Below are 12,039 nucleotides of genomic sequence, written 5' to 3'. Positions count from 1 at the left end.
ATCTTTGTATAAATTTTCAGTTTGTATAGAGTTTTCGGGAATTTTTCTGCTGAAAGGGGAATTAAAGCCCTGAGAAAGTTTGCATTTATAAATTACTTTTATGGTGGTGACACACACAGCAGAAAGCCCTTGTGCATAAATATATTGTAGTGTAATTATAAAATATTATGATCTTTATGGGCTGCTGAGGGCCCCCGAGCACACCCTACTGTAAAATGTGGAATCCGAAGTAATGTGGAATTAGTGGGCCTTCAGGTTTTTTCCATAATTTGGAGCTACAGTACATTACATTAACATTTTAGTCCCCAAATATATTTATTCAGGTAAAGGATCGATTATCCAGAAACCTGTTATACACAAAGCTACAAAGTACAGGAAGGCCCTCTCCCATAGAGGTACCTTGTATCTTCATCCCAACTATGATATAATAAATCATTATCGGAGGCAAATAATCCTATTGGGTTATTTAATGTGGAAATTATTTTTCACTAGACTTAAGGTATGGTGAGCAAAATTATGAAAAGATTCCCTACCCGGAAAAACCCCAGGTCCCAAGTGTTCTGGATAACAGGTCCCATACCGATATATACTGTAAATAACATAAAATGCCTTTTTCATTGAGCTTTTGGTTCAAGACAGACATTGAAAACATCAGTGATCCAACTGTAGTTAAAAGAATATCGATGACAGTAAATCAGGATTCATCCAAGATCAACATTTACTGGTCTTTAGCCTGGTCTACAAAATGTATCTAGAAAAGAAATTAAGCATTGTTTTTCAAAATCTCAACTTAATTAGTCTGTATGATCCTTAGGGGAGCATGGAGCCGCATTGGGACACGCAGCCTGAAGGCCATTTAGGCTGAATCTGTTTTGGCTCCCTAAGATCTCCTGGAATCCTGTGTTAGTTAAGATAAGAACTGAGATGAACATAGATGTGATGTTCTATATATTGTTGCAAGTATGGCAGCAATGTTTATGTAATTATAGTATTGTTATGAGCTTACTAGGACATTGACCTAATTTTGGAACCCCAACTTATATTGAAATGCAGCCGTAGTCTATCGTGCAGGCTTTAAAAATATCTGCATGTATTTTTATGAAGCAGTCTGCATACATTGAGTGACAAATGTGGAACAGAGAAACTATGAACATCAGATATGATTACAGCACAAAAATAGCTGAAGTCATTCAATGTCAGACGAGGATACCTTGGACCCACCAAAGAACTTGACCTCAAGGGCCACCCAGGTGTTCCCATAATGCACAGGGCAAAAGACACCTATCCAGTACTGAATGCTGACATAATGGGATGGCAGTAGGTTGAATAGAAGAGTACAGCATGTCCCTGGCTTACAGATTAGGTTTGGTGTATGAGGCCCATCGAGATTAAGTGGCAAAAAGACCATGACCATGTAGTCATGACTAGGAAGTGTTAAAGCCACTATGGCATCAAGGTCCCCTACAGAACTGTATTTACTAAATTAGAAAACCTGTTATGGTGTCTTACCGTACTTTACAGGCTACAAGAAAGCTGATTTTGCTATGGATAATGCCATTTACAGGCCTGTTTGTAAAGGCCACAGCCCTGGTTTACTAGACCTGATACCCATGGCTTTTTATAGTGGCAGTTTTAACACCATTGTAGGTCCATGGGAAGAGATGAGTAAGGAATGTTGACAGCTTGCCAATGAAAAAAAATGGCTGCTTCTGGTCCAGCCGTAACTTTACAGAATCTTAAAAATTTATGACAAATGAAAAATAAATATAACTGAGCTCTGGAAATGTCCATTATCCAATTACATAGGGGAAAATAACAAATGAAGATGTAATGATCCTTTATTTATTGACTGAACAATAGAATCATTCCTTCTAAACCTACTTACTTGGACTTTTTGCTTTCCTCTGTAAATTCTCTTTCATGACTTTTCTTTGTAAAGAAACAATTCCCAATAATTATTCATTATCGTGCATGACCGTAAAAATGTTTCATAGAAAGAGCTAGCTAAAGGAACATCGCGTTTTCTTCTCCAGTGAGATAACAGATTAGGATATTTGACCAATAAAAGCATAAATGAGATGTGCTTGAGTTTCTTTTATCTTAGATTACTAGTAAATTCCTCTCCTAAGTTTAATTTTAGACATTTTAGCAATTATATTTTGTCAGTTATAGTTTTGTAATATCTATGTTGGCACTGATTTATTATCTTTCTCTTTAAAATGTATGAGTAAATCTAGGTGGTTGTCCATACTATGAAGAGTGCCATGTAGGGTCTATTGTTACTCAACATGCCTCCATTGCTATTTTCAAAGAACTTATCTTTTAGGTGTAGAAAAACAGCTGAATCTTGCCCTGTAGCGTTCACCCTCCTATGCTGAGCCATCGGCTTGGGGAGCAGTTGTTTTGTCTCCCCAATGTATAGATCTGTGCACTCCTCTCTGCACTGGACTGCGTATACCACATTGCTTTGTTTCTCTTTTGGTGTTGGATGCTTCGGGTGTACCAGTTTTTGTCTTGGTATGTTGCTAGGTTTGAAAAACAAAGGAATGTGATGTTTGTTGAAAAGCTGTATGTAGGGAAGAAGCACACTGATGCTGTTCTGGCTTAAGCCTTTGTCACATTTAATCGCAGAAGTTGTAGCACGAGCTTTTGGGGAGCAATCCCATCCTCAAGTAAAATCCTTCCGAGTTTCTCTGAGACTCCAGCTACATATGAAAAGACTATGTTCCGCCTACTCTGTGTCTTAGGGCAGTTAATTCTATTCCTGTTCTCGTTGGGCTGTTTTGTTTTTTGACAAAGGCCCAGTCTGGGTAAATTTTCTTCTACTGGATATGCCATGACCTGGATGAATGAAAACCTTCATAGACAAACACATACAGCTTTACTTGCATTGCCTTTTTAAATTAAGTGTAAATGTTTAAAGCTCAGAACTAATGAACTTTTCTTTTGCTTAACTCACCTGACTTCCTTGCACTGAACTAGGGATACACCGAATCCAGGATTCCGTTCGGTATTCAGACAGGATTTGGCTTTTTTCAGCAGGATTCGGATTCGGCCGAATCCTTCTGCCCAGCCAAACCGAATCCAAATCTGAAATTGCATATGCAAATTAGTTGCGGGGAGGGAAATTGAGTGGCTTTTTGTCACAAAACAAGAAAGTAAAAAATGTTTCCCCTTCCCACCCCTAATTTGCATATGCAGATTCGGATTTGGACAAATCTTTCACAAAGGATTCGGGGGTTCAGCCGAATCCAAAATAGTGGATTCAGTGCATTCCTACCTTTATACACAATAATATATATATATACTTTTTATATATATACTTTAATTACATTTTATATATATATATAAATATAAAATATATATACATTCTGACACATTAAGTATTGTATGCAGCTCCCAATGAGCCGCTCAATAAACACATATTTGTCATTTTTGCATTTGCATATCTGTTTTTGCATATCCCAGTTTAATGAAAGGTTTCTATCAATACAGACTGGTGCATCAAGAATCACAGATTTGTATTGACACTCGGGTCATTGTGTTCTACACGGATGTCTAAAACATTTTTCTGTTAGAGGACGAGCAATAGATTTATTGATTTAAATGTTCAATGATCTACCCAGTAGAGTAATAGCAGTGAGTGTGCACAGCCCACCTTAATGTGGATGGTTTCAGAAGATCAGATTAATGGATTCTTAAATGGTAAAAACTTGCAAAATATTATATTTTATCTGTAATATATTGAATGTTGACTCAACGGGTGGAGGTGGTGGTAGACGTTTTTTATAGGGAAAGTGAATGTACAATGTTTCAAGGCAGAAAACCCCTGTGTTCCCCTATTGAGCAGTAACCTAGTACCACTCTCCCAGCTTCCTTCCTGCAACCACTGTACAGAGCCCTTATCAATGACCCATTAAAAAAGAATTTTAAATAAACCAATGGACCATGACCCTTGGGTGTCTGAGCAAATAACTAATTTGTGGATGCACACTATTTCTCTGATCTACTATAACTTCAGTCAGGTGATCAAAATCTTATTTCGATCTATCCTAAGAGTTGTTCCTCATCACCTTGACCCTAAGTCCTTCAGTCCAACTCATGCATTGATGCGACTGTTGTTTTGGGCGCTGGACCACCAGTGTTTGCCAGTCTATTGAGACGGCTGGGAATTCTAAGTGACAGCTGGAAAACTTCAGCTTGTGTGTCACTGATCTATATCAAAGCTCACTCATAAATTCCTTGCCAAGTTTACTCAATATAGTTTCACCAAGACTCCTCTAAATCCAGTACTGTAAAAACAGAAAGAAGAAGCAGGAATACAAACACAGAGATAGAGAAGTATAGTCTAAAGATTTGCAACAGATTACGGATAAAACAGAGCCTTTAAAAATTCCAAACTTTTTCACGAGGAATACAAAGCAACGGAATGTCCATATTTATTTAATAGAATAGTTTATTTCTAAAAAAAAAAAACATTTTGTGTGATTGAGCATGAAGCTTGTGTGAACCTGTTGCTTGAGTGTAAGTGTGTGTGTGTGTGTAAGGCTTGTGTAAGTCTTTGTGGGTGACTTTATTATTAGAAGTAGAGCAGGTACATGGAACCACCACCTTTAGGTGGAAATGAAGATGTCCTGTCTGATGAAGTTGAATTTGTAAACAATTGTTGATAACTGATACTTAAAAATTTTGATTTCTCATACTGTTTATAGATCTTTTGGATTTTTGGATTTTTTGCACCCATTAAACACTGATCCAAACACAATCATAAAAGGTGAAACGCAATGTCATAAAAGGTCAAAAATTTTGATCCAGGTCTAAAAACCCACAGCAACCAATCAGAAATTAGCTGCGATGCCAGTAAAGGCTGCCAGCTCCAGAGCTAGTAACACAGAGCTGTGATCAAAATTCAAGCAGCCTTCTGAGATCTAAGTGATTCCATATAGAGCAGAAGCAGTGAAATGACCAAGAAAAAAATTTGGCAGGGCTGGGGACAATGAGGCATCACTTAGAAAAAAAAAACTCCCCAGTTTATTTTCCATCTGGCTCATAAGGCATGAACAGTGCTCCATTCATTTGAATAGGAAAGGGTGTTTCAGTGCGTGCTCGATCTGTATATAAACTATCGCAGCCTTCATTGCAGTCCTGATGTTGTGGTCTGCAGCACCCACCACTTGAGAGATTATGGGAGCCGAAGAACAACCGAAGGGCTGCATTCTGGATCATGTAAATCATTTTATTGGAGGAAATACATATTTAGGGATAGGCTACAGCTGAACGCAGGAGCAATATACCCATTAAATATAAGGAACAATGTCAATAATGAATAACAAACCTCATATCTCAAATTTGTTCAATATTATGTACTAAACTGCTTTCTCTTAGCCTTCTATAAAGGGGTGCATGCTGGGAAACTTGTTTTGTTCTGTCTCTGTATTTTAATGGTGCATGTATTTTATTCCTTTTTCATATAGAATTGACCTGACTTGTGTTTTGGTAGTTACGTTCCCTTTAATTTCCAAACATGAACAGGAATTGCCTGGAATTGTTATGCCTTTCCTCAAAGCAGCATCTCCTCTTGTTTCAGATTCTATAGGTGGGACATTTCCATCCTCCTCCCATCGATGTCATCACAAGCAGAAACATTGCATGCCAATGGCACAATGCGGGGGCCTAGTCATCACTCCTCTCCTTTTCCACCCGCATGCCAAGGGATCGCAGATCATCATGGACACTTCTCAAAAGGCAGTGAAGAGGCAGGCCAGTTTTTGTAATGCCATCACCTTCAGTAACCGGCCTGTCGTCATCCATGAGCAAGTCAGGCTTAAGGTAAAAGGGGCATTGGCAGATATTTCCCCCCACTGTGGGACTTGGGAATCCTAATGTTTGCATACATTTCTGTAAGTAAATAGTAACATTATAAAAGCATTTTTTTTGTTGCTATTATTTAAGGGAGCCATCGCCTAACCTATTCATGTAACAGACAGCCAATGATACTCCATCAATGTCTTCTCTTTCATGTGCTTGGGAAGATGCAAGGTACAATTGATTAGGCACAGGCTATTTACCTCTGGCTCTATGCCCAGGGGAACCATTCACAGGAGATAGCTACGATTCTCAGCTCCAGTTTAAGAATGGAAGGTCGATTAGTTCTATTGAAATGTATCTATATTTACAGAAGCAGCTTATTTTTGTATATTGTGTATGGGTTGGTGGCACTTGTGGTAAGGGTTCAACTCTTGCCAATATATTTATAGAGATTTCCATCCTGCATCCGTTAAGATTCGACTGTCAGCATCAAATGGTGGGAATTGTAGATCAACAACTGCTGAATAGCTGCAGGTTGGACGTCCATATTTTAGTCTTCCTGAATACCAGGGCCTCTGTCCTCTTTAACGTTGGCCCTGGAGCCATTAGGGTTCACAGTGGCATGTAAAAGCCCACATTTTCTGCATGGTGCACTTAATAACAAGAAATGAGGATGCTGGAGATTATATATTTTTGTCATATCCCAAGGTTTGTGCATCTTTTCTGCAGGATGTAGAGTAACTGTATGATAATTATAAATGATGCATGCAAGTACATTAAGGGATTCATATGGGAGGCATTTTCTGAGAAAAAAGGGCAATCTGTCAAGGCTTATTTGCTCATTTCAAGGTGTGGAAAGGCTATTTCCACTATAAGCAAAACAAGGTCATAACCAATGAACCAGAGCACCTTTTCTTCAAGCCCTTTCATCATTATGTTTTCTGTTCTTCCCCTTATATCTGTTCTTTTGCCTTTTATGTTATTTTCTCTTTATTATCTTCTGTTATTTCATTCCTTACTTCTCATCTTCTTGTCAATCTGTTTTTTTTCTTCCTTCTTGTTGCACGCGCCATGCTAATTTATCTCCTAGTACTAACAACATAGACTAACAATATTGGTTCCATGATGCTTACAAATCCACATTGCTCATACAATACACAGCCATTATCTCTGTTTCGGAAACATTATGTTTTCCAATTCAGAGAAATCAAGCAGGAATATGATTTAGATGTGTCAGCAGTTGATCTTATGTAGGGCATGTTCCCACAGGCTTTTTTAGTTGTGTTTGCCGCGGGGTAGATTTTTATGTGTATCGTTGCATGTTATCCCCAGAGTTAATTGATCTCTGTCTGCCCTGTGGGTTTCTACCCATGGAAGTGAATATGAATGCTCAACTCAGCAACTCAGATCAACCAATTTTTTTTCTCTGTTCAGCCTGACCACCGACCTGGCACATTTACTTCTATAATAATGCAAAAGTCTTTTCTAAGAGAAGCAGAAATCCTATTCTTAATTGCAGCATATTTGTCTGTTGTGTTCAATATATTCATGTACTTAATCCAAAAGTCCAACCAAGAAAAATGTGCAAATACCATGTGCTATTTGCCAAAGAACTGCTGTGCTGTCAAGGGTGTATTATTAACTGCCCCCTATCCCTATGGCAATTACCCTTAGTTGAACTCTTTACAGATGACTCTGTATAGAGTGTTAACTCTATTAACTGCATATGGAGGAGCTTGGCGTGGCTTATAAATTCATAGAGTGTTTCAAACTCAGAATATCTCTATTTATCTCCTCCACACAGCAACAACATGGGGTCAGACCATTACCAGCTCTCAAAGCGAATTACCATTTGCGGTAGAAATAATCTGGCATCTTTCTTCCGTCTGCCTGGTTAGCAGAATGGCTTTGGAGATGTTATTTTTCTTTTCTAAATTGGCATGCAGAAAAGAAAACACATCTGGACTTTTTCCTATTTCCAAATCTGCAAATGGGGAGGGAAAAAAAAAATAATGTACACAATTTATTTTCTGGGAGAAAGTGCACTTTTCGACAGCTCACAGTTCTAAAACGTCACGCCTGGCTTAGCTCATTTGAATCGAGAGAAAGGTTACAAATGGAACAAGCATATTTGAACTAGTCAGAATCACTGGGGCTATATGCTGTCAAGTCTAATTAGATGCAAAATCTTTGCCTTGGCTGCTTGGCCTACAAATAAATATATATATATGTCAGTTTGAGGAGAGAACTGCCACTGCTTTGTAACATACTCTTTGGCATTATAAAGGCAGAATAAAGATACTTCATAGTATTTTCTTGCCTGCTCTGTGGCATAAGAAAACAATAGAGGCATGCAACATCATCAGCTTTATTCATACATTTCTTCATTAAGTTTTACTGTATTGTTTAGGTGAATTATAATGAGTGGTGAAAGGGGTAGGGCCCTTGGACAAGCGTTTTACAGTGGCCCAGGTCAGACCATTCTAACCAGCTGTTTAGTACAGCATGGCTGGTAAAGGGCAAGATCAATAGGCCCTTGCCACTCAGATGGTGCCAGCTTCTACGGGCTGGTCTTTCTGCCTTTGCATTTGAATTGCTTAATTTAATGGAGCTCTTCACCCTCCATAAAACTGTCTCACTCTGCCCATTAGTTCTCTTTAGAGAACTCATTTATTGAACAAAAAATGGAATTACAGGTACACGAGAATTCCTGCTGACCAATAACTTAATTATAGGTGCAAGAGAATTCACAGATGAGAATATGGATTACCGGCACTATGTCAGGCATCTTGCTGTTTTCTTGCATACAGAAATTGTTATAAAATGTTGGCTTCATTATATTGCATTGTCATCAGGAGGCAGGAATGGCATACTACAAAATATGCATTTAATGCCTCCAACTCTAAATGAAGAACATGGAGCCAGATTTACACAGATCAGGTGGATTCTCAATTGAGGATTATTTGGCACTTAAATTCAGCCCTGACTTTTTTTGAGCAATATTGCTTCTAGAATACAATCCTGATGTTGATGGACTAAACCCCCCCCCCCCGATAATATACTGTAAAGCAACAGTATTTAGATTCCCTTTAAGTGTTATTTTATTTAAGTGGAGTTCCTAGGTCAGGGGTCCCCAACCCTTTTTCTTTACCTTTGGGCCACATTCAAATGTAAAAAAAAGTTGGAGAACAACATCAACATGCAAAACGTTCCTGTGGATGCCAAATAAGGGCTGTGATTGCCTATTGGTAGCCCCTATGTGGACTGGCAGCCTACAGAAGGTTCTGTTTGGCAGTACTGTTTTTATGCAACTAAAACTTGCCTTCATGGCAGGAATTCAAAAATAAGCACCTGCTTTGAGGCCACTGAGAGCAACATTCAATGGTTGTTGAGGAGCATGTTGCTCACGAGCCACTGGTTGTGGAGGTAGCCTGGTTGTCAGAGGCACCAACCCTTGAGTCCCTTGATCCCCAGCACTGACGATAGCCTACAAGTGCTGGAAGGTGTAGTTCTGCAATATCTGGAAAGCTTCAAACTGCCCATGCTTGAAATAGATGATCACATGTCTCTTTGCACCCTCAGTCACTGTGTAATTATGTAACCAAGAGATAAAGTGATTTGTCCAAGCTCAATGAACAATGTAATTGCTCCCTGGAGTTCCCGAGTTCCAAGTATTGTAAACATTAATTATTGGCTGCTCTAGGGGGTTTAGTGTGACGTCACTTACACTGACTTGTACCTGACCAACAATGACTGAGCATCAACCAAACCTTCAGGTCATTGTAAATGAACCCAACAGAGGGTCATAAAAGGGTTGGGAAAATTGCACCCAACATCCCCAGATAATAGAACTAGAGCCCTGGTTTTACACACTTTCAGATACAAGCAATATTTCTACAATATATTGGGTTTCCTCTCAAATACCAGAGAAAGGCTTGTGTAAAAAGATGTCATTACCTGCTTTGAGAAGTGAATACTGACAAGTCTGGTGTGCACTGCTTGCTTCTACCCTCGGTAACAATAGCTCACAACAATAAACGCAATCTTTCCATGTCACTTGTCACATTGGCTTTCAGAGGAAGATGTTCTGAATGAAAATAAACATTGTTTCTGTAGGGATTTCCAACAATACTGCTGCGCCATCATCTTCAATGCATCCTGCCCATATGCCCTGAATACTAATTTTGACATTGCATTTCTCTTGAAAGGATAAAAAGCTCTGTTTATAATGATTTATCCTCACCGATTTCAGTATGAGGGTACAATCCTAATGATCCATCATGTGGTCAGGACCCCCTTTGCCTTATACAGAAATTAAAAAGTAAAAATATTGAGTCAGTCTGCTAGACCTGGGGTTTTCCGGATAAGGGGCTTTTCTGTCATTTGGATGCCCAACTCTTGTCTACTAAAAAATCATTTAAACATTAAATAAATCCAATAGGATTGTTTTTCCACCAGTAAGGATTGATTATATCTTAGCTGGGATCATGTACACAGTTCTGTTTTAATATTACAGAGAAAAAGGAAATCATTTTTAAAAATTTTGATTATTTGGATAAAATAGAGTCTATGGGAGACGGCCTTCCCATAATTCAGAGCTTTCTCGTAACGGGTTTATGGATAACGGATCCTGCCTGTATATCTTTCTAGGTAGCACTGAATCCACTACAAAACCAATTTCAAACCCTAATTTACATATGTGAATCAGCATGCCCTAATATAATTCAGAATACAAGACACATTGTCAACTTTAGTTGTCCAGTGCTCTAAAGTCATGTGATATTAAGGGTGAGTGTTTGGTTCCGAAAAGAATCCTGCAAAATAAAGCTGAGGTTCAGTTGAATCTAGAATTTATAGCCTTAAAAACCCAGTAAATTGAGATATACCTGAAAGGAGTTCTTTGTTTTTAAGGCTGAATGGTGTCTAAAATTAACATGAATACTTCTCTTAAATTTAATGGGATGTTTTTACTTTTCCTGCAGATCACTAAGAAGCAATGTTGCTGGAGCGGAGCACTGAGACTTGGTTTCACCTCCAAGGATCCATCAAGGATCAACCCGGATACCTTGCCAAAGTACGCTTGTCCTGACCTGGTTTCCCAAAGTGGATTCTGGGCTAAGGCATTGCCAGAAGAGTTTGCAAATGAAGGGAACATCATAGCCTTCTGGGTAGATAAAAAGGGCCGAGTATTTTACCGAGTTAATGACTCTGGATCAATGTTGTTCTTCAGTGGAGTAAGGATCACGGAACCGCTCTGGGCGCTGATTGATGTTTATGGGCTGACCCGTGGAGTGGAATTGTTAGGTAAGTGATATGCGTGATATGGGAAATCCTGTGTTTTATGGACTGTTTTATGTATCAGTAAGTTTTTGCTACAAATAGAAAACATGAGATGTATGTCCATGCAAATCTCCATATTCTATAGAATACATAAAACAAATCTTAGTGCATGACTAGATCAAGATATGAAGGCGAATGAGTCAATAATTAGAAGGAGGGAGTCTATAAGTAGAATGTGCGTTAATAGGATGGAGTGGGTCAATACGTAGGAAGAAGATCAAATCAGTAATAGGAAGCTGCAAGTCAGTGACTTCAAGGACTAGGTATGTAAATGAAGGCAGGTCAGTAAGTATAAGTAGTTGGACACTAAGCAAAACTAATGGGCCTGACATTACGTGTGTGATAAATAGGAGTAGCTTCATTAATAAAACGTATTTAATTAGCATTCACGAGTAGAAAGCCAGGTAGACTGCTTTGAATTGGTTGTTCTAACATAAGGAGTGGGAATTAATATGAAGGAGATATAGGGGTAAATTTATCAAAGAGTGAAGTTCCGCCACTAGAGTGAAATTCCGCAGCTCTCAATTAATTTCTATTGGATTTTGAAAGGTGTATTTATCAATGGGTGAAAGTGAAAGGGCAGTTATCACCCTTTGATAAATACGCCTATAAAAATCCCATAGAAATGAATGGAGAGTGGCGGAAATTAACTTCACTCTTTGATAAATATACCCCTAAGTCTATGGTTAGTTAGTAAAAGCAGAATAGGCATGCAGATAAGTAGCAGTGAGTAAGTATGAGCACATGAGTAGAATTGGCTCAGAAAGTGGAATAAGTAGATCAATTGACTGGAGGAACAACTTGGAGCACAGCTGCTTAGAGTGTATAAAACCCAAATTCTTACTTGTTTTTCTGTTCTTAAATCTGTTTTTTAAGAGAAAGGATTCATTA

General features: G+C 38.5%; 1 protein-coding gene across 3 annotated transcripts in view; it reads left to right on the top strand.

Annotated features, from left to right (window-relative positions):
- The window catches only part of neurl1.L (neuralized E3 ubiquitin protein ligase 1 L homeolog), a 162,456-nt gene that overhangs the window by 125,502 nt on the left and 24,915 nt on the right, over positions 1-12,039 (top strand). For all 3 annotated transcript variants that reach the window (XM_041568669.1, XM_018225226.2, XM_041568670.1), the window contains exons 2-3: positions 5,588-5,829; positions 10,791-11,112. In XM_041568669.1, coding sequence (XP_041424603.1) covers positions 5,588-5,829; positions 10,791-11,112 — 564 coding nt within the window. The remainder of the gene's footprint in view (positions 1-5,587; positions 5,830-10,790; positions 11,113-12,039) is intronic.

The sequence above is a fragment of the Xenopus laevis genome, chromosome 7L (genome assembly GCF_017654675.1).
Source record: "Xenopus laevis strain J_2021 chromosome 7L, Xenopus_laevis_v10.1, whole genome shotgun sequence".
Classification (NCBI taxonomy): Eukaryota; Metazoa; Chordata; class Amphibia; order Anura; family Pipidae; genus Xenopus; species Xenopus laevis.
This window is presented reverse-complemented; position numbering and strand designations above follow the sequence as displayed.